The sequence below is a fragment of the Chrysemys picta genome, chromosome 1 (genome assembly GCF_011386835.1).
Source record: "Chrysemys picta bellii isolate R12L10 chromosome 1, ASM1138683v2, whole genome shotgun sequence".
Taxonomy (NCBI): Eukaryota; Metazoa; Chordata; order Testudines; family Emydidae; genus Chrysemys; species Chrysemys picta.
In genome coordinates this window covers 47,913,534-47,939,936 of record NC_088791.1, presented here as the reverse complement: position 1 = coordinate 47,939,936, position 26,403 = coordinate 47,913,534, and the positions used below count along the sequence as shown (strand labels likewise).

At 43.7% G+C, this 26,403-nt stretch overlaps 2 protein-coding genes and 1 long non-coding RNA gene across 6 annotated transcripts in view; 2 read left to right on the top strand and 1 right to left on the bottom strand.

Moving 5' to 3' along the window:
- Window positions 1-12,167, top strand: part of CAPZA2 (capping actin protein of muscle Z-line subunit alpha 2) — a 49,849-nt gene extending 37,682 nt beyond the window's left edge. The window contains exons 9-10 of the mRNA XM_005285754.4: window positions 3,311-3,373; window positions 11,183-12,167. Of these exons, the coding sequence (XP_005285811.1) occupies window positions 3,311-3,373; window positions 11,183-11,323 (204 nt within the window). The 3' untranslated portion in view covers window positions 11,324-12,167. The remainder of the gene's footprint in view (window positions 1-3,310; window positions 3,374-11,182) is intronic.
- On the bottom strand, window positions 112-26,403 carry LOC112060145 (uncharacterized). Its single transcript, XR_002889436.3, has 2 exons — window positions 26,265-26,403; window positions 112-2,319 (listed from the first exon to the last, which is right to left on the bottom strand). It is a non-coding gene; the product is annotated as an uncharacterized LOC112060145 (long non-coding RNA).
- The window catches only part of ST7 (suppression of tumorigenicity 7), a 216,389-nt gene continuing 216,131 nt past the window's right edge, over window positions 26,146-26,403 (top strand). Inside the window, exon 1 of one of the 4 annotated variants that reach the window (XM_005285756.4) lies at window positions 26,146-26,349. In XM_005285756.4, coding sequence (XP_005285813.1) covers window positions 26,199-26,349 — 151 coding nt within the window. In that variant the 5' untranslated portion in view covers window positions 26,146-26,198. The remainder of the gene's footprint in view (window positions 26,350-26,403) is intronic. The other 3 variants (XM_024108954.3, XM_008172552.3, XM_042843783.2) reach the window with 3 other exon arrangements.

Here is a 26,403-nt window from a genome sequence, read left to right as displayed (position 1 = left end):
CTTTTTACAAGATCTCATTATATGTTGAAGTAACACATTTTTGGTGTAGGTTTTGGATGTATTATTTAATATAACACTTAAGACTTTTGATGCTCAGCATGAGTTCTGCGTTTGTATTCTACACAACAATGCCGGTTAGACATTCTGACATAAGATCCTTTCACCATTTAGAAATAGGTGAATAAAATTGTTCATGCAAGTAGATTGCATGTACATTTAGGTATAGATATCTGCTGTCTTCTCTGAAGTCCTCCAGAATACTGTAATCTGAATTTGCTGCATGACTTTTTTTGCTTGTGACTTTTAAAGAAACAAGACAGATTAATTTTAGTTGTGAGATTATAGTTAGCTTGAACTGTCTGCGCTTATTTATTATTATTTATCTGCACTTACTCTAACTCTTCTTAAACTGTTAATTGTAGGTGGCTGTGTGGCTTATGGAATTAGATTTTGAATGTGCAATGAGTTTTGACCGAAGTAGTACCCGCTGAACACTCTCTCCTTCCCCTCCCAATTATTGGCACACAATTGGCAGCATTTGCTTACGAGAAGATGAGGGCTCTAAAAAGAGCAGTGTTAGCCTATACCAGTTCAAGCTAACACTAGTTATGGAGTTCTCCCCTATCTGTAACAAGTGATGTCAGACCTTTGCTCTCATGGACATTTAAATCCATTTCAGGGGTGGAGACAAAACTTCACATATTCTGCAGTTCAGAGGCGCCACGCTTGCTGGATACAGGCCTTATTTCTTCTTAGCTGTCCCTTTTTGATAGAGGTTATTATGGTGCATTAGGGAGGAGATGCCTAAAAACCCTGCGTGTGGAAACAATAGTTGCATCCTAAGGCTTGTTCACTGTAGGGACTGGTGCTGTCTGAGTGCAGCATGAACTAATAATTGCTCTTAATAATAAAATACCATGACCAGTAGAAGGCATGACGAAGTTAATAAACATTTATATTTTCTGCTTGGAGTGTCCATTAATAAACTTGTCAATGAAATTAAATTAGCAGAAGGGAATGGAAAAAGTACAATTTGAAAGCATCTCAGATGATCATGACATGCTGATGAAGAACTGGGCTCTGAGTGCCAAACTGGATTTAATGAAGAATGTTGTGAATTAAAACAAATGTATATTAAAAAAATAATAATAATAAAGCAAGGCTCATTGGCTTTCCAATCACAGTAACAGCATTCAGAGTGGGGATGGGTGGTGCTAAATGATAAAATTTCAGAAGTTGTAGGCAAGTAATTACTTCTGAGTCATAAGTAAAGGGACCAAAATCCTTGCTCATGCTCTTTTCAGCTGATAGTCCCTTCAGTGGAGACTATGGGGACAGTTCCAACAGTGGGTCCTGTCCTGCCTTATCAGTCAGGTACTGAAGGACCAGTCAGGACCAAGATTTGGTGCTAAGCACTTCCTCAGACAGCCTTCCTTAGCAGGGAGAAGGGCAACAAGTGTCTCCTGTTTAGGTGCCATATTTAGACTTCAGGCATACAAGGCATAGCAGACAACACAGGCAGAGATTGCTGTCCTCCTGGAGAGAGCAGGAAAAGTGCCTTAGCTGTCGGACCCCCTCCTCTTCTCCACCATGTGGCTGAGCAGCAGCTTCCGAGCAGCAACAGCAGACCTGAAATGAATAATTTCAGAGCTCCCTTGCTAAAGACAGATATGAATAAGTATGCCAGGTCAGTAGGGGATTCCTTCAGTGTCTCTGAGCCCTCCCAACACATGGGCTTTTTTTTCTGGAAGCTGAGCAGAAGCTGTTAATCCAGGAAATATTGCCTAACTCAGTAGAGCATATGAGCATCTCTTCCTTGCCTCTTTGCAGGATTCAGGCCTCTTCTTTTTTCCCCTAAGTGGGCACCACCTCCACTGGTCTCCCGCTCTTCCTCTTCTGTAATTTCCAAAAACCTTTTTACAGCCCTACTGCTGAAGACAACTCCTCCCATCTCTCTGTGGAAGCAGCTCCTCTTGCAGATTTGGAGACTGTCACCTTCTAGGCATATCCCTCAAGAAGTTAGCTTAATTTATCTCCCATAAAATCAAATTCTGACTGCAGACTCCCTGGTAGAAGAAAAGGAGAGACGACTATCCATTCTTTTAGGATGGGACTCTTGGCCAAGGCTCTCTGCCAGTCTATTTAAAAATGTTGGAATTAGGATGTGCTGCTCCAGATGCACCCTTCTGTCCAAGTCTCCTAAAAATTTGCAAGCTAGACCCCCAAGTTCCAGTATTCCTTATGGCTCAACTCAGCAGTAGCCTCTTGCTTGAAACCCTCTTGGATCTCTGATCAATTGTTTATATTCTTAAGGTTGCCCTGTGAAAAGATTAAACATTTTAACACCATTGTTTTACAATATTTTTAGAGACTTATTTTTCACTTCTATTGAATAATCATAGAATGTTATAGTACGCATCTCTCCTGGTCTCTCTGGTCTTTCAGTTTGACAAATCTAATAATTTTGACAAAAATAACTGGAGAAGGACTCCATGGGATCTGCTTGTTTTGATATGTACTATTTTTAGCCGGTATAAATGGCTCTACATTCACTTGCCCACCGGTATTTAATAGCCTTGGCTTCCATAAATGGTTCTATAGTGACTTGCCCACAAGTAATTAGACAGTGATACTGCTGCAAATTTTCTTAAGATTCACTAGCTTTTCCTCTTTGCAGTAATGAACTTAGTTTATACTTAAGGACTATATTTAGATAAATGCAGCACCAAGGCATAATCCAGGCATTCAAAATATAGTACCATATGCTTGGGATTTGGTTCTGCTTTGAGCAGGGGGTTGGACTAGAAGACTTCCTGAGGTCCCTTCCAACCCTAATGTTCTATGATTCTATTAATTTGATAATTGTTAATAAAATTTACGGGGGAGGGATAGCTCAGAGGTTTGAGCATTGGCCTGCTAAACCCAGGGTTGTGAGCTCAATCCTTGAGGGGGCCACCTAGGGGTCTGGGGCAAAATCAGTACTTGGTCTTGCTAGTGAAGGCAGGGGGCTGGAGTCAATGACCTTTCAGGGTCCCTTCCAGTTCTATGAGATAGATATTTCTCCATATATTATTACCAAAGAAAAAATGGAGCTACTCCGGTGTTAGGAAGCACAAAGTTTTTCAAATTGAGTCTTGAACTAAATAGCACTTATTATGAGAGCCCAATTAATCTATTATAGACTTTCTGGCTAATGGAGGCTACTTTAAGCATCTTATAATTGCAGGAGAAGTATAATTCATTGACAGCCTTTTTAGGGTTGTAACATTGTAGAGTTACTTAATTTGAAAACAAATTCTTTCTTTCCTAGAACGAAGCCCAAACAGCAAAGGAATTTATAAAAATTGTAGAGGCTGCAGAAAATGAGTATCAGGTATGACTTCTGAAATATCCAAAATATATTACTCGTATGTAAAACAATGCTTAATTTTGCCTAATATTCTGTACGCTTAGACTGAGCCCCAAAACTCATGTAATATTACTGAAATAGGAAAACTGGCTTTTGTAAGTGAATGCAGTTTTGGTATGTCATTTCAATTTTAAGGATTATTGCTATAATACCATTCATTTTATAACTTTAAGAAACAGAGTCAAGACAGTTTAATTGTGCTGATAACTTTTAGTTCTGCACTCTAGCTGTCTCTGTCACCCTCATTTCCCACCCCAGTCCTTCTGGTTGTTCCACCTACTTTTTGCGTCTTAAATTAGACTGTGAACTTTTTGAGGGCAGATTTTTTTGTCAGTACAGTACAGCATGATAGGACCCCAATTTTCACTAGGGTTTCTAGGCACAAGTATAATGCACATTATTTCATTTCAGGAGTGCACAACCTCTTATGAAAGGCCAGTCCATAGTTAAATACTCTGACTGGATGGACACATCTTGATATGTAGATAATATTTCACCAGAGCAAAAAGTTCACATTTCGGTGGAAATTTCCATCCAAGCGAATCAAGACCTCACTTTATTTCGGGGGTTTTCTAGCAGCTTTGGTAGATGTATGAATAAGACAGGTATTTCAAATGGATGAGGTTTATATAGTTTGCAAAATATAACTGTTCTAGAGTCACCTGTGGAAATTTGAGTTCTTCTTCGAGTGCTTGCTCATATCCATTCCATTAGGCGCGCACACACCCCCCCTAATGGCGCGCACACACCCCATTAGGGGGGTGTGTGCGCGCCGCGTGCACGATCGTCGGAAGATTTTTACCCTAGCAACACCGGCGGGTCGGCTGTGGAGCCCCCTAGAGTGGCGCCTTCATGGCGCTGAATATATACCCCAGCCGACCCGGCGCCCCCTCAGTTCCTTCTTACCGCCCCTGACGGTCGTTGGAACTGTGGAGCGCTGCTTAGCTGTTCTCCACTCTCCCTAGCTTAGTTTGTTATTCGCAGTTATAGTTATAGTCCTAGTGTTTATAGTTAAATAGTTCAATAGTTTTTAAAAGTTGTTCTAGTTGTTATAATAGTTCAGGGGATTAAGGGGGTCGTCTCCCCCTTTCTCCCCCGGCCGCGGGGCCGGGCTCATGCCCAACGCTCCCGGCTTCAAGCTGTGCGCCTCCTGCGCTAAGCCTATGCCCACGAGCGACCCGCACGACTCCTGTCTGAAGTGCCTGGGAGAGTCCCATCAAACAGATAAGTGCAAGATCTGTAAGGCCTTCAGACCAAGGACCAAGAAGGAGCGGGACTTTCGGCTCCGGCAACTCCTGATGGAGGCGGCACTTAGTCCGGACGCTCCATCTACAAGTCAGGCCCCGGCACCTAGCGCCTTGGTGCGCAGTGCCCCGGCGGCACCGGCCATGACGACCACGCGAGTGGCGTCAGATGAGCCTCCCCGGCACCAGACCTCGTCGGCGCCGCAAGCACAGCAAGTGCCTCGGCGCCGGTCATTATCCCCAGGGCATAAGAAAGCCCATAAGACGGGGACCTCCGTGCCGAAGACGCTGGCTCCCCCAGTGCCGGGGGTAGAGCCGCGTCCGCCGGTGGAGCACCGGAAACAGGTGCCTCCAGCACCGTCGACTCCGGCGCCGAGGCCGTTGAGTCCGGTGCAGATGGCGTCTCCACCGAGGCCGGCGGTGATACAGTGCCTCCCGTCGACGCCAGAGACCTTCGCGGCGGCGAGAGACTTAATAGCTCTCACGGAGCCGGCACCGCCCCAACCACCGGCACCGACGGCACCGTTGACTCGCCCGGTCCAGTCGAGGGGGAAACCTGCCTTGATGCGCCCTCCATCGCAAGGGCTGGAACCTCGGCACCGATCCAGGTCCCGAAGCAGGTCCCCACGCCGCTCGCAGTCCCGGCACCGAATATCACCTCGGCACCGGTCGTACTCGCGGCCAAGATCTTCTTCGCGGCACCGCTCTACGTCTCGGCACCGCTATGATCGTCGGCACCGATCAACGTCGAGACGTAGTTCTCGGCACCGCTACGGTCGATGCTCGACGTCGAGAGGCCGCTCCCGGTACCGGGCATACTCCAGGTCCTCGTCGAGGTCCAGATCCGACTCCCGGCACCGACGAGGTCATCGGCACCGGTCGCGGTCCTGGCACCGATCGCCGGCACCGCGTGGAGATAGATCATCTCCAGACCGGCACCGTGCGGCACTGCAGCCCACGGGAATCGTCTCGACGCTCTCGGCACCGCTATGGCCATCGAGATCGGTGTCTCGCTCCTCGGAGGACCTCTCGAGATCGGCATACCCCCCTCAGGGGCAGGCCGAGGAACAGGACTTGGGCCATTGGCAGAACATAACAGAGGACCATTCTCATGGCCCATCTCACTGGTCGTTTTGGACCCCGTGGGCGTACCATCAGGCGCAAGGGGCTCCAGTTGCTTCGACCTCTCGCTCCGGTCACTCTGTTAGAAGGGCCCCGGAGTCCACCATCTCTCGGCCTCCGCCAGGGGGCATGGAGGCTTCCGTGTCCGCACCACCTGACGCCCTGGACTCAAGCGCAGGTGATGCTCCGGCCCAGGAGCAGGGAGACCAGGACCCTCCCTTGGATCCTGTTCCACCGGAGGCATCTTCCTCTTCCTCTCCGGATGAGGCAGTGGCGGGCACATCGTGCACAGGTCCACCTCCAATAGATCTTCGGGCTCACCAAGATCTTCTGCGTAGGATGGCCCGTAATATGGACCTGCAGGCGGAGGAGATAGTGGAGGTGCACGACCCCATCGTGAATATCCTCGGAGCGGATGCCCCATCGAGGGTGGCGTTACCCCTGATCCGCACGATACAAGCCAATGTATCTACGATATGGCAGACTCCTGCCTCTATCCCACCCACAGCGAGAGGGGTGGAAAGGAAATACTTTGTCCCGTCTAAAGACTACGGGTACTTGTATACCCACCCCCAGCCGTGTTCACTGGTGGTGGCATCAGTGAACGCAAGGGAGCGCCACGGTCAGCAGGCCGCAGCGCCCAAATCGAAGGAGGCTAAGCGCCTCGATTTATTCGGCCGTAAAGTTTACTCAGCCGGAGGGCTGCAACTTAGAGCGGCTAATCAACAGGCGCTCTTGAGCCGCTATAGCTTTAACTCCTGGAACTCTATGGGGAAGTTCAAGGAGTTGGTTCCCCAAGAGTCCAGGGAGGAGTTTGGAGCCCTGGTGGAGGAAGGTAAGAAGGTGGCTCGGACCTCCTTACAGGCCTCCTTAGACATAGCGGACTCTGCTGCGAGAACCCTGGCCTCAGGTATCGCTATGCGGAGGATCTCCTGGCTCCAGGTTTCGGGTCTGCCTCAGGAACTGCAGCAAACCCTGCAGGATCTGCCCTTTGAAGGACAAGGGTTGTTTTCAGAAAAGACGGACTCTCGCCTGCAGAGCCTCAAGGACTCCAGGACGATCATGCGTTCCTTGAGGATGCATGTTGTGGGCCCTCAGCGCAGGCCATTTAGACCGCAGCCTCAGCGCTTCTACCCCCCCCCCCCCCCCCGCCTCGTCAGAGACAGGACTCGACCCGGAGGCGAGGACGAGGTGGTAGAAGAAGGTGGACCGGCCCTCAACCTGGTCAGAACCAGGGGCCACCTAGACCACCTTCAGGCCCCAGGCAGAACTTTTGAAGGTGCGGTCGAGGACGGCGCCCCAGTCATCCCCCAGGATCCAGCCCCATCCTTTCGGGATCGCCTTTCCCATTTCCACCATGCCTGGTCCCTTATAACCTCGGACCGTTGGGTCCTTCGCACGGTGGACAGGGGATATGCTATCCAGTTTTCTTCAATCCCCCCCTCCTCCCCCCCTTCCCCGTCCCTCTTCAGGGACCCTTCTCACGAGCGACTTCTTATACAGGAAGTTTCCACGCTCCTTGCTATGGGGGCCATAGAGGAGGTTCCAGTGGAGTTAAGGGGCAGGGGATTCTATTCCCGTTACTTCCTCATTCCCAAGTCCAAAGGAGGTCTGCGACCCATCTTGGACTTGCGCGGACTCAACAAATTCGTAGTAAAGTTGAAGTTCCGCATGGTCTCTCTGGGGGCCATTATCCCTTCCCTCGATCCTGGAGACTGGTTCGCCGCCCTCGACATGAAAGATGCTTACTTTCACATCGCAATTTACCCGCCTCACAGACGCTTCCTGCGGTTCGTGGTAAGCAAGGTGCACTACCAATTTGCAGTCCTTCCCTTCGGCCTATCCTCGGCCCCAAGGGTGTTCACGAAATGTATGGCTGTCGTGGCAGCGTACCTTCGTCGGCAAGGGATACAGGTGTTCCCGTACCTAGACGACTGGCTGGTACGCGGTCGCACCAAAGAGCAAGTTCGAGCTCACGTCCACATAATAGTGCACACATTCCACAAGTTGGGCATCCTACTCAACAAGGACAAATCCACTCTAGAACCTACCCAGAGAATAGAATTCATCGGCGCAGTTCTAGACTCCAGACGCGCACAAGCCATCCTGCCAGACAACCGCTTTTGCACCATCACGAGCCTCATTCAAGGACTCAAGGCCTTCCCAACCACCACGGTGAGGTCGTGCCTTACCCTGCTGGGTCACATGGCTTCCTGCACGTACGTAACCAGGCATGCCAGACTTCGGCTTCGCCCACTCCAAACCTGGGTGTCATCAATATACCGCCCACATCGGGACAGCCTGAACATGGTGGTCACGGTCCCGAACTCGGTCCTGACCTCCCTCACCTGGTGGCTAGATCACAGTGTGGTTTGCGAGGGGATGCCATTTCACGCCCCACAACCCTCTCTGCACCTGGTCACAGACGCTTCGTCTCTGGGTTGGGACGCCCATCTCAACGAGCACCATACCCAGGGCCTGTGGACTGCACCCCAGCTAGCCCTGCACATCAATGTTCGGGAATTGATGGCGGTGCGCCTGGCGTGCCAGGCATTTCTCAATCTCCTACGTGGCCGCTGTGTGTTAGTTCTCATCGACAACACCACGGCCATGTTTTACATCAACAAGCAGGGAGGAGCACGTTCGTCAATTCTGTGCCAAGAGGCCATTCGCCTGTGGGACTTCTGCATCGCCCACTCAATCCTTCTCACGGCATCGTTCCTCCCTGGAGTCCAGAACACTTTAGCGGACCGACTCAGCAGGTCCTTTCAAACACACGAGTGGTCTATCCGTCCGGACATCATACATTCCGTTTTCCAGAAGTGGGGGTTTCCCCAGATAGACCTGTTTGCATCTCGAGACAACAGGAAGTGCCACGTGTTCTGCTCCCTGCAAGGTCGAGCTCCGGGCTCCCTCTCAGATGCGTTTCTCCTTCCCTGGAAGGACCACCTGTTTTATGCCTTCCCTCTGTTTCCTCTGGTCCACAAGGTACTGCTCAAATTGCGCAGAGACCAGACACAGGTGATTCTGATCGCCCCAGCGTGGCCGAGACAACATTGGTACACCACGCTGTTGGAACTCTCGGTTCGGACACCGATCCCGCTTCCATTATGCCCGGATCTCATCTCTCAGGACCACGGTCGCCTGCGTCACCCCGACCTGCAATCACTCCACCTCACGGCGTGGCTGCTCCATGGTTCACCCAGGCAGAGCAGCAGTGCTCGCACTCTGTCCAACAGATTCTGCTGAGCAGTAGGAAGCCCTCAACACGGACCACATACCTGGCCAAGTGGAAGCGGTTCTCCTGTTGGTGCGAACAACGAGCCACGTCCCCGTTGCACGCACCTATTCCTCTCATTTTGGAATATCTCCTCTCCCTAAAACAGCAGGGGTTGGCGATATCTTCAATTAGAGTTCACCTGGCCGCTATATCAGCCTTTCACCCAGGGGAACTCGCGTCTTCGGTATTCTCTAACCCGATGGTCGTTAGATTCCTCAAGGGCTTAGACCGGATGTACCCACAGCAACGTCAGCCCGTTCCGACGTGGGATCTCAACCTGGTTCTTTCCAAGCTCACAGGTCATCCATCCGAGCCACTGGCCACCTGTTCACTTCTGTACCTATCCTGGAAGACAGCCTTCCTCGTAGCCATCACCTCAGCAAGGCGCGTTTCTGAACTCAGGGCGCTTACATCCGAGCCCCCTTACACAGTTTTTCATAAGGATAAAGTGCAGCTCCGCCCACATCCTGCCTTTCTCCCTGAGGTGGTTTCTCCATTTCATATCAACCAGGATATATTTCTCCCGGTCTTTCACCCTAAACCACATGCTACTCGCCAGGATCAACGTTTGCATTCTCTGGACGTACGCAGGGCCCTGGCCTTCTATATTGACCGCACAAGGCACTTTAGAAAGACGACGCAACTCTTCGTTGCAGTGGCCGACCGAATGAAAGGCTCACCGGTCTCATCACAACGCCTATCCTCCTGGATTACGTCTTGCATCCGGACTTGCTACGACCTGGCAGGTGTCTCAGTACCACACCTCACCGCTCACTCCACGAGGGCCCAAGCTTCCTCGACGGCTTTCCTGGCGCAAGTTCCGATCCAGGACATTTGTAGAGCTGCGGTTTGGTCGTCAGTCCACACGTTTACAGAACACTATGCACTAGTGCAGCAGTCCAGGGACGATGCTGCCTTCGGATCAGCGGTTTTGCACACAGCAATGTCTCACTCCGACCCCACCACCTAAGTTGGGCTTGGGAGTCACCTAATGGAATGGATATGAGCAAGCACTCGAAGAAGAAAAGACGGTTACTCACCGTTGTAACTGTTGTTCTTCGAGATGTGTTGCTCATATCCATTCCAAACCCGCCCCCCGTCCCCACTGTCGGAGTAGCCGGCAAGAAGGAACTGAGGGGGCGCCGGGTCGGCTGGGGTATATATTCAGCGCCATGAAGGCGCCACTCTAGGGGGCTCCACAGCCGACCCGCCGGTGTTGCTAGGGTAAAAATCTTCCGACGATCGTGCACGCCATTAGGGGGGTGTGTGCGCGCCTAATGGAATGGATATGAGCAACACATCTCGAAGAACAACAGTTACAACGGTGAGTAACCGTCTTTTCCATGTTCATTAAACTTTTGATATAAGGGATCACTTTCAGGCATGAAATTATCCCACGTATGTTAATTTGCTAAAAAGCACTGTACACTTCAAATTCATATGACTAAAAGTGTTACTTGTTGTAGAGCTTGCACACATTTAGGCTGGGAAGGATTGGATTTTTATCATTAAGCATTGATTTCACAAACTAACAAATATTTCTATTAACCAAAATTTACTGCTAGGCAAAAGAAGAATAATGCTGCTTGAGAATTTGAGTTTGATTTAAAGAGATTTACTTTGTATATTTTTGACGTGATGTATGCAATTTGTTTTTAACAGTTATAAAGCTTTAATTTTTTGAATCTCAACATCTGTCATTAATTTCCTGCAACTGCAAATTTAAATCAACTTTAAAAAAATGCTTTAAAATATACATTGATATTATCAGTTTAAATTTTTTTAATTCTGCCAACCCTAAATGTACTGCATGTGCAAAATGATCACCCTCATAGGAAAAAATAGTGAAAGGTTATGGTCTATGGTAATACTGTTAGCTCTCAAAACCTATATTTAACTTTCTAAACCAAGACCGAGTTTTTGGGCTCCCATTTGACAGCTTACTGTAAACAAGTGTGATCTTAATTTTTTTAGACTGCATAATTTTAGTAAGACAAGAGGCAACAGGTTACACATTATCCTGTGATTATTTGAATTATCTGTATATGTATGCCACTGTTTCAGTTCTTTTCTTTTTTCCAGTGTAGTTTGTTTTGAATAATTCTAATTCTTTGCTCTGTTTAACAGACTGCTATCAGTGAGAATTATCAAACTATGTCAGACACTACTTTCAAGGCCTTACGTCGACAATTGCCAGTTACCCGCACTAAGATTGACTGGAACAAGATCCTTAGCTACAAGATTGGAAAAGAGATGCAGAATGCTTAAGACAAACAATGCATGACTGGATAATTTTAGTGTTCTTGTATACAAATAAAAATTATTACAAAAGTATTTGGAACTGTTGTCACCCAGTCAGCATGGGCTTTTGCCATTGAAAAATCACTGTAAGTAGTTTGGTTAGAGCACAAAGCTTAACTAATGAACCTTTTTTTTTTCCAGTTTGTTTCCTTTTTCTCAGAGGGTCGCAAAATCAATATAGCTGAAAACTTTCCTCTAGAGTTTCTGTTGTACCTTTACATTTTTTATAATGAAAAGATCATGCCTTTAGATTTCAATTTAAAATTAAGAACGGTTTGAAAAATATTTTTGCATACAGTAACTGTCTTGCTTTCATATGAAGTGAGCAACTTCTGAAATTTGCTGGATTCCTTGAAGAGTTCAGTAGTGTACATTTCTAATTCAAGGCTCATGATGGATTTAGCCATATAAGCTGCTGTAGAAATCATCTAGCCCTCCATTGGATGTAAGACTGGGGAAAGCATTTTCTATTTTAAGTATGTTAAAACCTTTCAAAATACTTATTCAGCTGGCTCAGTGTTAACTAAACTTTTTTAAACAAGGTCAAGATCTTATGCTGTTTTAAGATTTTGAAATTAAATAAAGTACTTATTTCAGAAATGCATTTAATGCTTTATTCCTGACAGTTACTTAAATGAGTTCAGATTCCATCTGCCCGAGTTATTTTTTATCATACAGCCACAAATGTAATATAACAAGGCATATTGTAATATATAAACCTGTACTCATTACCATGTCTCAGTTTATTTTTTTTCTTGGATTGAAATGTACTAAAATTCAATGTGACATTAAAATGCAGATTTTCTATTTATTTGAGTAGCAAATCAATTACTGATTGGTCCTGGTGTGTGGTGTTTTTAAAAATATGGATACTGCTTAAAACTGATATTTTCACTTTGAAACCTGTGGTCGCTTACAGGTTGCAGTTAGAAACATATAAGGTTTGCTGTAATAGCACATTTCTCCATCTCCCCATTTGTAAAATGCAGGATCATAATATTACTCTCTACTAAGGAGTGCTTGGAGTTCTTAGCTTATAGTAATTTACTGTTGGCTGTAGGGAATAGAAGAGATTAAGGGGTCTGTGAAGACCAAAATGAATCTCAATCTGCTAGAGGGGAATCCTTTCCTTTGTGCTGCAATTTTCTTGGGATTGAAATGTTTTTTTAGGTTAATAAAAGAAACCCTGCAAAGAACAATGTATGCAGTCAAACATTTCAACAGTTTGAAAATATATAGGGTTTCATTTTAAAAACCTGCATAAAAATAATCTTGCTTTTTAAAAAGGTAGTGCTGTGTCAAGAATTATGTTGAAAATCTAACTTGTTAACCACTAATTAAGTTAGAAATAATTGGATTTTTATAGCTGTTAAGCTTTACTTAAATTGTAGGAATTCTTGTAGAGAATAAGTGTGGTGTGAATTAAGGCACAACTGGAAGATGCTCAGGCCTTGGCTACACTTACCGGCAAGTTCGACGGCTGGAAATCGAACTTCTGGGTTCGACTTATCGCGTCTAGTCTGGACGCGATAAGTCGAACCCGGAAGTGCTCGCCGTCGACTGCGGTACTCCAGCTCGCCGAGAGGAGTACCGCGGAGTCGACGGGGGAGCCTGCCTGCCGAGTGTGGACCAAGGTAAGTTTCAACTAATTCGAAATAAGGTACTTCGAACTTCAGCTACGTTATTCACGTAGCTGAAGTTGCGTACCTTAGTTCGAATTAGGGGGGGTAGTGTAGACCAAGCCTCAGATTCGACGCTGATGAGCACAGTATCAAAACCTGAACAGAATTCTCACTTGTTTACAGCATGACCCAATCACTTGCGTTTAAGTTGTAGTTCATGGCATAGTAAGAGAAGGATGATGAACATAGGCTTATGCAAACTTTGTTTATATTTTATACTGTACAAATACAATAGCATTTTACTAATCACAGTAAGGATTAAGATGGCACACTTTATATGTCTTTCTATGGAAGGTTATATAACTGTTAGTAACTTCACGAATTCAAGCTCTGCAACTCTACAGGATTGAGACTGTATAAGAGCTGATTTTCCTCAGCTGCATACTCTTTCAAAACTTTATTAATTACCGAATATTTTTGGTAAAAAAGTGATGCATCAAAGAGCGGGGGTCGGCTTAAACGGGTCCACACCAAAATTTGATGATTTAAACTCTGTGGAATCACTGAATTGACTATCTAATACATTATTTTGTTTACCTGGAGCGTCTGCAGTCATGGAGCCCCTCAGCTCCCTGTAGCCGCAGTTCACCGTTCCCAGCCAATGGCACTTCCCACAGCTCCCATTGGCTGGGAATGGTGAACCGCGGTCACAGGGAGCTGAAGGGTTCCACGCCTGCAGACACTCCAGGTAAACAAAATGTCCCGACCTGCCAGCAGCTTACCCTGATAGGCCAGGAGCCAAAGTTTGCCAACCCCTGAAATATAGGATCAGCTTATGAAAGGGTCATACCATTTTTGCTATTTTTACCTAACCATCTTGGGGGGTAGGCTTATAAACGAACTGGCTAATGAATGAGTATATACGGTAGTCACTGCTTTTAGTGTTCTGCCTAGCTGAATACTATATTGAAAATGTATTGCAAACTAGCTATATTGTTCAATAAACACTGGCAGGATAACAGCTTATAGCAGCTGCAACTGAACAATGATTTATTGTATAACAAATCTGCAATCCTTTTTTAAGATATATATATATATATATATATATATATATATATATATACACACACACACACACACACACAAATTTTACAGCAATTTTTTTTTTCCTGACATACTTTCTGATTAGATAGAAGAACCAGCCAAGGGGAGAATGGGGAGGTGACTGGATGGTTCAGGAGAATTGTTAGGCTCCAGACCGTTGCCTTTTTTTCATTTCTAGGTCATTGGTTTGTGTGGGCTAGGTCAGTGGTTTTCAAACTGCAGGTCGAGACCTAGTACTGGATTGTGGAACGTAAAGCACTGGGTCACGGCGGCTCTGCTCAGCACTGCTGACCAGGCTGTTAAAAGTCCCATCAGCGGTGCTGCCCGGCTAAGGCAGGCTAGTCCCTACCTGTTCTGACACCGCGCTGCGCCTTGGAAGAGGCTGTGTGAATTTCAGACTCTGGCTATTACTCCAACACGCTAATTTTTACTTTGTAATTTGCATGATTCAATTCCAACCACGTGTAATAACATTGTAATGTGACTTTGAGAGAGAGATTTTTGGATAGAATGCTGGCTGGGGAAAAAAACCATGGAATCTTAAGCAAGGAAACTGTCTGCTGTTTGATTCCTATTGTGTTCAGGGAAACAGGACTTTGCGTATATTTGGTTTACACTACAGAGTTAAGTAGACTCAAGGCAGCTTATGTTGACCTAACTGTCTACACTAAAAATTTGCTCCTGCTGACGTAACTGCCCCGCTACACCGACTTAACTCCACCTCCATGAGTAGCTAGGTTGGTGTAGTGAGGTCGATGCAGTGTCAGTATATACTTACATCGACTGTTACTGGCTTTCAGAAGCCATCCCATAATGCCCTGCACTAACAGTACAGCTCCACCAATGCAAGGAGCATAGTGCGGCCATGCAAAAGTGATTTAATTACTGACATCAGCATACAGCTTCTGAACTTAGGTCGACTTAATTTTGTAGTGTAGACATTCCCTGAGGGAGCCCTACATCAACTCAGTGGTTAGAGCCCCTGCCTGCGGGGCAACAGACCCCCCCCGCTCAAATCCTTTCTCCCTCTGATGGGGGGGGGGGGAGGATTGGAGCAGCATATCCCACATCAGACAAGTGTGCTGAAAGTTACAAGATGGGCACTACCACCTCTGGCCATTTTGTGTGGAGTTAAGCAAGCGCCTAACTCATTCCCTCAAGAAACACCTTCTGTGCCTAAGCTGCCTGATTCCAGGAGATAGGTTCCTGTTTGCGGATCTCTGATAGAGATAGGTGCCTCCCTGCAGCCTGGAATTAGGTGTCTATCTCTCAGGTGTGGGGAGAAGGGAGAGCTTTACGACATTTTGTTATCTCCCAGTGTTTGTGTTGACAGGACAGATGGAAAGTTAAGGTAAGTGCTGTATGTGTTAATTGCAGGAATTTTGGAAAGAAAAGTCAAAGTGGGAGACATGCTTCACTATAGGTGTACTAAAGAAACTAGCAAGGCTTCACTAACTGAATAACCACACTGAACATATTATTCCTCACAAAAAGATGAAATATTTAATGCCCGGAAAAGTCAGTGTCCCTTCTACCTTCCCCATCCTCCAAATTTCTTTCAGGAAAGTAAACTTTGGCTTCTCTCAAAGGCAAGGGTTTGAGGGACTGATTTATTGTCCTTCCCCCTCAACCTAAAATGGGGAGAGAGAAAACGCTTCTGGTTCCTCTCCAGTCTTTCAGCCATCTGTCTCTGCCTCCTTTCTCCCACAGCCTCATTTGCCTTTGGGGATGCACCGAACGTGTGTGGAGATGCCAAATTCTGACTTGCCAAGAGCTCTTTCTGACCAAAGGCCAATCTTGCTTTCATTATTTCTTTATCAATTCTAAGCGTGCACATCCCCATTGGCTCCATACAGCTCCTGGGTTTTATGGAGGGAACAGGATTTCTTCATAAAATACTTTCACAGAATACATGGCTCAACACGATTGACAGGAAATATGTCAATACTGCTGGCTAATATTTTGATGGGAGGCTTTCAAGAAAACTTCAGTGTGCTTTAGTAAGTAATGTTGGGGGGTTCATTGGTTGGCAGACCACCTACAGTTGACCTGAGAAATGAGTGCCCCAGGTGAAATTCCCTCTTGGTTCTAAACAAACAAAAAAAAAAGGATGAAAATATTATAATGTATATTTCAAGCCTGAAAGGTAAAGAAAAAAGCAAAACAAGTATAAAGCTTTTTTCTGATTTAAGGATAACCTTACACTGCCAGAAAATATTTTACTCCTTCTTGAACTTTTATTGCTCATTCTAATAACTCCTTTAAGTTGTGTTTGAATTGATTATTTTACTAATATAGGAGCTGGACCAAATTCCATTTTCCTGTCTTTTTCGTGGCATTGCTTTTCAATAAAGATTTAAAGCATAAGGCTTTCTTCCCCCTGCACCTTTGCTAACTTTCAAAGTGTGTTCTTGCTCACCTCCTTTGGCAAGGTCTTTAGTGACCTGGGAAGCCTTCAGTAGGTGTCTTGGTGGAGATTGGTCTGCTGTTCACTTTCTTCATCTGCCTCCAATTTAAACATGTCTTCAGTAAGTTAGGGATCCTGCTCCCTCTAATCGGACAGTCTCTCAGTCTGTCTCGATTACCAGTCGCAATGCTGGGGATAAGATTGGCAACACTGCACTCTCCATTTGCCGAGTTCTTTGTCAGATCAATATCATTACTCTCCCTTGCTTGAGAAGTAGGGAATGAACACAATTCTCCCTTGTTATGGTCTTTTCTGAAATGTGGCACTCCAGGTGTGTAAAAGCACCCCTTGAATGAATACTGGCATATTTTATAATACTACTATCCTCCTTTTCTAAAGCTTGAGATTGGGCCTGCAGTGCCATGAATATGAGTTTAAGATTCTGGGTGACAGAAAAATTCCATACTGAACACTCAGTTTAGAAATCTGTACTAGGGCTGTCAAGAGATTAAAAAAATTAATTGCGTGATTAATCGCACTGTTTAAACAATAATTGAATACCATTTATTTAATTTTTGATGTTTTCTACATTTTCAAATGTACTGATTTCAGTTAACAGAATACAAAGTGCACAGTGCTCACTTTATTTTTGATTACAAGTATTTGCACTGTAAAAAAAAATAGTATTTTTCAATTCACTTAGATTGCATTACAGTACTTGTATTATCATGAAAGTTGAACTTACAAATGTAGAATTATGTACAAAAAATAACTGCATTCAAAAACAAAATGTAAAACTTCAGAGCCTACAAGTGCACTCAGTCCTACTTCTTGTTCAGCCAATTGCTCAGACAAACAAGTTTGTTTACATTTGCAGGAGATAATGCTGCCTACTTCTCGTTTACAATATCACCTGAAAGTGAGAACAGGCATTCACATGGCACTGGTGTAGCTGGCATCGCAAGATATTTACGTGCCAGATGTGCTGAAGATTCGTATGTGCCTTCATGCTTCAACCACCATTCCGGGGACATGCGTCCATAGTGATGATGGGTTCTGCTCGATAACCATCCAAAGCGGAGCGGACTGACACATGTTCATTTTCATTATCTGAGTCAGATGCCACCAGCAGAAGGTTGATATTCTTTTTTGGTGGTTCGGGTTCTGTAGTTTCCTCATTGTAATGTTGCTCTTTTAAGACTTTTGAAAGCATGCTCCACACCTCATCCCTCTCAGATTTTAGAAGGCACTTCAGATTCTTTGCATTTTGTCAAATTTGCAGTGAAAGTGTTCTTAAAATGAACGTGTGCTGAGTAATCATCCGAGATTGCTATAACATGAAATATATGGCAGAATGCAGGTAAAACAGAGCAGAGGACATACAATTCTCCCCCCAAGGAGTTCAGTCACAAATTTAATTAACACATTATTTTTTTAGCATGGAAGCATGTCTTCTGGAATGGTGGCCGAAGCATGAAGGGGCATACGAATGTTTAGCATATCTGGCACATAAATACCTTGCAATGCCAGCTACAAAAGTGCCATTCAAATGCCTGTTCTCACTTTCTGGTGACATTGTAAATAAGAAGTAGGCAACATTATCTCCTGCAAATGTAAACAAACTTGTTTGTCTTAGTGATTGGCTGAACAAGAAGTAGTACTGGGTGCACGTGTAGGCTCTAAAGTTTTACATTGTTTTGTTTTTGAGTGCAGTTATGTAACAAAAAATCTACATTTGTAAATTGCACTTTCATGACACAGAAATTGCACTACAGTACTTGAACGAGGGGAATTGAAAAATACTATTTCTTTTGTTTTTTACAGTGCAAATATTTAATCAATATATACTTTGATTTAAATTACAACACAATACAATATATATGAAAATGTAGAAAAACATCCAAAATATGTAATAAATTTCAATTGGCATTCTATTGTTCAACAGTGTGATTAAAACTGTGAATAATTTTTGTAATAGTGATTAATTTTTGAGTTAATTGTGTGAGTAACTGTGATTAATCAACAGCTCTAATCTGTACATTTAAACACTTGTTCAACTTACCTTGTTTTAGCTCCGCAAAAATACAGTAAAAACTCAGCACTAAGTTTAATCTTCAGTCTATATCAGCATATTTTAAATTCCCTGGGTAATGGCCAAGATGCACATGTTCTACTTCAACACAGACTTTTGTGTCTTTGATATCAGACATTTGATTGATATGAGCTGAAAACTGCTGGTTACGTTACTCCACTAACTTTCCTCAAATGCTTGTGTGACGGGTTTGGTTACAGAGACCACCTTGGGACTGTCATCTGACATGCTGAAACTACCTCTGAGCCCATTTTCCCTGTCAGCTTGGGACTCCAACATCCTGTCTTGTTGAGCCAGACATGCAAGCCTGCTGCAACAGGCTTTAACTAAACCATTCAGCAGGTACTCTTGTCTCCAGCACACAGCTCCCAATGGGATCCAAACTCCAAATCAATCTGTTTTACTCTGTAAAAAGCTTATACAGGGTAAACTCATAAATTGTCCGCCCTCTATAACACTGACAGAGAGAGATGCATAGCTATTTGTCCCCCTAGGTATTAATCACTTACTCTGGATTCAATAAAAAAAGTGATTTTATTAAGAATAAAAAGTAGGATTTAAGTGGTTCCAAGTAATAACAGACAGAACAAAGTAAGTTACCAAGCAAAATAAAACAAAACATGCACATCTAAGCCTAATACATTTAAGAAATTGAATACACGTAAATCTCACCCTCAGAGATGTTCCAATAAGCTTCTTTCACAGATAGACTCCTTTCTAGGCTGGGCCCAATCCTTTCCCCAGTACAGTGCTTGTTTCAGCTCAGGTGGTAGCTAGGGGATTTCTCATGACTGCCGCCTTTGTTCTGTTCCGCCGCCTTTTATAGCTTTGGCCCAAGGAAGGAATCTCTTGTCTCTTTGGGTAGGTCTACGCTTACTTCCTGGTTCGGCGGCAGGCAATCAATCTTCTGGGATCGATCCCGGAAGTGCTCGCCGTTGACGCCGGTACTCCAGCTCGGCGAGAGGAGTACGCGGCATCGACGGGGGAGCCTGCCTGCCGCGTCTGGACCTGCGGTAAGTTCGGACTAAGGTACTTCAAATTCAGCTACGTTATTAACGTAGCTGAATTTGCGTACCTTAGTCCGAAGTGGGGGGTTAGTGTGGACCAGGCCTCTCTCTGTTCCCCACCCTTCCTTCTAAATGGAAAAGCACTAGGTTTAAGATAGATTCCAGTACCAGGTGACATGATCACATGTCACTGTTAAGACCTCATTCTCCATTCTTTCAGGGTTGGCCTGCACCGAAGAAGTGGTCTGTAGTCCACGAAAGCTTATGCTCTAATAAATTTGTTAGTCTCTAAGGTGCCACAAGTACTCCTGTTCTTTTTGCGGATACAGACTAACACGGCTGCTACTCTGATACCCAGGAAGGTTTGTGAGTAAACAGACCCATTTACAACCAATTGTCCTGGTTAATGGGAACCATCAAAATTCCAAGCCATTATTAATGGCCCAGACTTTGCATAGTTACAATAGGACTTTAGCATAATACTTCATATGTTTAGCTTTAGATACAGGAATGATACATGCATGCAAATAGGATGAACACACTCAGATTATAAGCTTTGTAATGATACCTTACAAGAGACCTTTTGCATGAAGCATATTCCACTTATATTATATTCACATTCATTAGCATATTTCCATAAAACATATGGAGTGCAACATCACAGCTTGAACTCCAGTTAGGATGATTTTAACAAACCATCACAGCTTCCACTGTCAGACTGTCTATTCCCACTCACCCACTGATCCTTAATTGTTTGATTTGTATTTACATTGGATTAAAAAGTAATTTGGAGCAGACATCTCTTACATATTTGTACAGTGCGATGTTGCATCTAAAGTGCTATAAATATTTACTAACCTTATTTATCAAGCTAATTGCTATGGGTAGATGAAAGATTAGGAGACCATTTCTTTTTCAATAATTCTAACCCTAGTACTACAGTTAATGGGCCATGTAACTCTTGCCCTGGACATGATCAATAATCAGATATAAATGTACACTGAGGTGAACATCAAGATTTATTGAGCCAGGAAGACAATTCCTGATGTTCACTGACACACGAAGCCAATGTATATGTTGTTTTCAGACATTCTGAACACCCCCCTCAGACGTATCTGGCAATCTCTCTGTTCTGGCTAAGAATTTCTTACGTGTCACATTTTTAAAAATGTGACATTCTAAAGAGGATATAAATTAGAGGCCCAGAAAAAGCTATTAGCCTCTGCGCCAGTCAGAGAGCAGAGACTTCAAGGTTTACTGAACTGTTTGTAAAATAATTTAAAACATAGTTTAACATCCTGAATCATTAACAGAATACATGGGTAGACTTAAACTACACATTTATTTTAAAATAACATTTGACAATTTTTTCTTACGTGCCAGTACCTGAGTTCAAGATTCAGTATTTCTGCTGAAAGAGCTGCACCTAAATTGGACAAGGAAACTTTAAATTCCTACCCTGTTTTAGCCATTATAAAGATCATCAACAATTTCAGGAGAAACAAAAACTCCTGAATTTAGGTTATGGCAAATAAACTAGGAGTAGTTGGGTAATAACCTGCTTGGGGCTGGAACTGGTGCATTTTCTGGTTGTACACAGCATAAAGAAGTCTATTAGCACTTAAAATATTGGATAATTTGGGTCTAAGCAGGTAAGTAAAAAAATCTTTTCTGTTTATTTTTAAAATACATTTCTTTTGTAATGAAGACTACAATTGTATTCTGTTATGGCCTGACTGCCTCAATCACTTGGCTTCTGAACAATTTGTTTTTGCTTTTTAAAATATCTATTCATTATTAGGATCCCTCTTCTGGAAAAATTGTGCGCGTAACGAGAGAATAGGAACTGAAGATTCAACATGTCTCTAAAGAGCATTTTAGTTCACCTTTCATGCAAAAATGCTCAGGATATACAGTCATTTGCGCACACATTATTATCTAACAAGTTAACTTTCTCCAAACCTCAGTGTTATTGGCAATAGTAATGTATTGATTTGTTCACGATTGTTTTCAGTCAGTCATGATCAAGCATATCTTATAAGTATGTATACTTAAAATGTAAAACAAGTTAAGCTATTTTATACATATGGGTAGACGTAATATCTGTTTTTGTTTCTTGTTTACCTTTCTAATGAATACATATACAGGAGGCAGTGAGAGAGCGTGCTACCAGGAGTCTGAAAAGCTGGGGTCTGTTGCTAGCTCTGTCTCACCCACTGATGCACCTTGCGCAAGCCACTTAGCCAATCTGGTTCATTCCCCCCCTCCCCTCTTTATAACAGTTATAATAATACTTGTTCACCTCATTGTAAAGATATTTGAGATTCTTGGAATAAATAGCATGACATGACTGCAAAGTATTAATTATTAATATAATTCTGTTGGAAATAGAAACGGTCATAAATAATTAAGTAGGAAGCAAGGTAAAAGACTAATTAAAATACATGCTTTAAATGAACAAGGCTTAAAATGTTTTGATGTTCTGGCCTTTTTGGTGTTGTGAAGAAAACTGAACTGAATGACCTAAAGAAGCCAAAACAATTCACTCTAGTTTTCAACTATAAGAATTAGAAAGATCAGAGGTTAATGTATAAACATTTTAAAATTCTTTACAATTAATCCTGACCAAAATTTTGGAATAATATCAGATAACAGAGCTCTACATCATAGGGTAGAAAGCAATGATAAACAGTAAGGCATATCTAGTGGGGTCCGTCCAGGGTCCGTACTATTCATTATTTTCATTAATGACTTTGATAACTAAATGGAGAGTAGGCTTATAAAATCTGCAGATGACACCAAACTGGGAGGGGCTGCAAGCGCTTTGGGGGATAGGATTAGAATTCAAAACAACCTGGAAAAATTAGAGAATTGATCTGAAATCAACAAGATGAAATTCAATCAAGACAAGTGTAAAGTACTTCATGTAGGAAGGAAAAAAATAAATGTACAACCACAAAATGGGGAATAATTGATTAGATGGCAGTACAGCTGAAAATGAACTGGGGATTATAGTGGGCACAAACTGAACATGAGTTAATGTGATGCAGTTGCAAAAAGCTAATATTCTGGGGGTGCATTAGCAGGATTGTTATATGTAAGACACGGGAGGTAATTGTCCCACTCTACTCAGTACTGGTGAGGCCTTAGCTGGAGAACTATGCCCAATACTGGGTGCCACACTTTAGGAAAGACGTGGACAAACTGGAGTGTTCTGCAAACAGCAACCAAAATGATAAAAGGTTTAGAAAACCTGATCTATAAGAAAAGATTTAAAAAAAAACAGAGCAAGTTTTGTCTTGAGAAATGACGACTCATAACGGTCTTCAAAAATGTTAAGGGTTGATATATAGGGTGGGTAATCATCTTCATGTCCACTGAAGGTAGGTCAAGTAGTAATTGGCTTAATCTGCAGCTAGGGAGATTTAGGTTAGATATTAAGAAAAACTTTCTAATTATAAGGGTAGTTGAGCTCTTGAATGGACTTCCAAGTGACATTGTGGAATCCCCATCAGTTTTTAAGATCAGGTTGAACAAATACCCGTCAGGGATGGTCTAGGGTTCTGCCTCAGCGCAGGGGATTGAACTTGATAACCTCTTGAGATCCCTTTCATCCCTACATTTATGATCCTATGTTTAGTTCTGTAATACAAAGAATAATAGTTTCAAGACAAACTATGTAGGGGAAATTTGTTTTAGTCAAAGAGTGCACTGTCTTTTATGATTACAAAGAGGACCAAGGTTTTTTGCCACAAAATAAGAAATAAGTGCACTATTGGAATAACACTGATATTAGTTTGCAGACAAGCTTGTGGTGCCTTAATCTTCCTTTCCTTTTTAAAACCAAGAAAGAGAAACTCAAACATTCAAAATGCAGTGCTGTTTTATATCTAGATGGCTGCTTTTCATTTTCTGACTATAACCTAACTGTAAACATGGATGCTGTAACAGACCTTTCCAAATTGATCATATTTTCTGATTAATGGCTTTGGTGATTCATTTAGTGCCACCCATCCCTCTGAATCACCATCACACCAATGCTCCAGTAGGTTGATTTGGACATCACATGACATTGAAGCACCACTTTTGGATGAGACATAAAGATGATGTCCTCAGCCCTTGTCATTGATTAAAAATCCCATGGCACTGTTTGAAAAAATAGAGGTGTTGATCTTGATGTCTTAGCTTAACAAGGTGTAGGCCTGGCTTGACATGAGTAATGAAAAATGGAGGAGGCCTCATTTCTTGGAAGACAGGATTAGGGAGGTAAATAGGTCAGCATGTTGAAAACAGAATATTTGTACTAACTAAGATAGGTAAATGGGTCAGTGAGCTAGAAGACAGAACCTCTAAACCAGATAAGATAAAGGGAGGGACCACCCAGGGAACCACTTACAAAATACAAAATAACAATTGTCAAGATAAGTCAGGAATGTAAAAATGAGGTAAAGAGTAGGTCGAACGTTGACAGCGAGTGGACAAAGCACGCTATACAGGGACTGGTTCCTACACTGTAGCCAAGCCAATCCCAAAAGGTGTAAAGCAATGAATTGTGTAAATGTATATCAAATAAGAGGATTTCTGTGTAACTTTGGATCTATGATGTATCCTGCATTCTCCCCCTGCATTTTCATCTGATTAACTTAATGTAGTTTTGCTGTATGCCAAATAAAAATACCTGAGGGACAACGTCTGGAGTCTGAGTTCTTGGGTAGTCGAGTGGAAAGAGGTCTAGAAGAAAATCCCAACACTAGGTAAGTGAACTCAGGACCAGCTCCAGGGTTTTTGCCGCCCCAAGCGGCGGGGGAAAAAATAAAAAAAGCCATGATCGGCGGCAGCTCCACCGCGCCACTTTCTTCTTCGGCGGCAATTCGGCGGCAGGTCCTTCCCTCCGAGAGAGACAGGGACCCTCCGCCGAATTGCCACCGAAGAACCCGACGTGCCGCCCCTTTCCCTTGGCCGCCCCAAGCACCTGCTTGCTCAGCTGGTGCCTGGAGCCGGCCCTGAGTGAACTAATTGCAATCTGTTTACCAAAGCTTTATGCAGTTTTATTTGTCCACTGAAGTATTCATAACCTACTGTCTTAAACTTTTCTATTTGCTGTTGGAGTTGTCACTTTTCACCCATGATGGCCATATTTAGTGATATGTACATAAAGTAAACCCTGAGTCCAGTTGGTATATCAGTTTGCTTGTAAAATTCTATGATTATTTCTATTCTGATATTGCCCATATTGTACTAGGCACTGTCCCAACTCCAAGGAAGACAGCCTCCCAATCCAAAGGCGTTAGTCTTATTAGACAAGCAATATACAGAGGAGAGAGGGGAAAAATCATAAGCACATGCACCCTAATAATTCCTAGCTTATATGTATTACATACATCTTTTTAAAAAATAAGAATCAATTATGCCCAACAGTCTCTGCATTCTGCCAGCACTACTAGTAGTAATTTCCTGTGTCATGGCAGAAATGTATCTTAAGGAGAGACAAAATGGATGAGAAATGCACTTTCTTAATGTAAAGAATTTTATTATTACTGTAGGGTTATGCTTGATCTATACCTTTATAAAACTCATTTATTTTTACTGTGGTAGTGCCTAAAGACTAGAGATTCTTATGGATCAAGACCCATTGGGCAGTATCCAGACAAGTATATACAGGCTAGGAAAAACAAATAACAATGCATCTTTATTTTGACATTATTAACTTAGCAATAGTTTGCAAAGAACCTGATTCCATGTGAAATCATGATGGGTTTGGAGCTCAGTTGGATTTGAGAACATCTGCCCAGGCTTTGGAATAACATGCAAACCCGGGATGCAGTTGTTTTTTTACAACCTCACATCCTTCCTTACAGGTAGCTCTGCTCCACCTTCATAAGGTAGCAAAAATGCTGCTACCATTGCCCTATGCCTCAGTGACTGGGCTAGGGATTTACAGACAACCCATCAACCTTAGCACATAGAACGAAGGAGCCAATGGGATTCCACTATAATTGTGTTAGAGATTATACTCTCAGAGAAGCTTCCAAAACTCTATTCCCCTTTCAAAAAGGTTGAACTGTCCTGTCCGGGTGGGGGAAGGTATCTTCTTTTCTCTCTTTGCCCTCATCCCCCAAAATTTGAGCCTTGGGAGGGCCTTTCCCCTGCTGGAGAGGTTAGGCCCTCCTTCCTACCCCTAATGTAGTGTGGAAGTTAGTGGAGGAGAGAAAATCCCTAAAAAGGTTCAGTCTTTAGAGGTTCAGCTCTGTGCAGAATCCAACCACTATGCCGGCTTGCTACGAGCACCTGCAAATAGACCCCTGAGGCTGTTCAGTTCATGTGCTTTTTCGGTGAAATCAGTTTAATTGGGGTTACCCAGCTGCAGCTGTAAACTGGAGCACTATAGGCACAGAGAAAGAGGCAGACAGAGTTGGGGTGGGGCTATTTTGTGAATGTAGGTTTTTTTAAATATATTTTCTTCATTATGTTGCGGCTGGAAGAGATGCCTGTATGGAAACCCTAGGGGAGGGGGGAGTCTACTTTGGGAGGCATGAATCATCCCATAAATACACACTGAGAGGTTGTGGCAGCAGAGAGCAGGGTTGGTTTTTTTTTCTTCTTCAAAAACATGGCTGAAGCTGGGACAGGCTTTCTGGAGCAGCTCAAGTCCTGCATCGTCTGGTCATGGACTTACCTCTGGACCCTGTGGTTCTTCATCATGCTTTTCCTGGTCTACATCCTGAGGGTGCCTTTGAAGATCAATGACAATCTAACCACAGGTAAACTGCATTCTCCTCGGAAACCTCGCGGGCGCTTTCCCGCAGCTCCCTCTT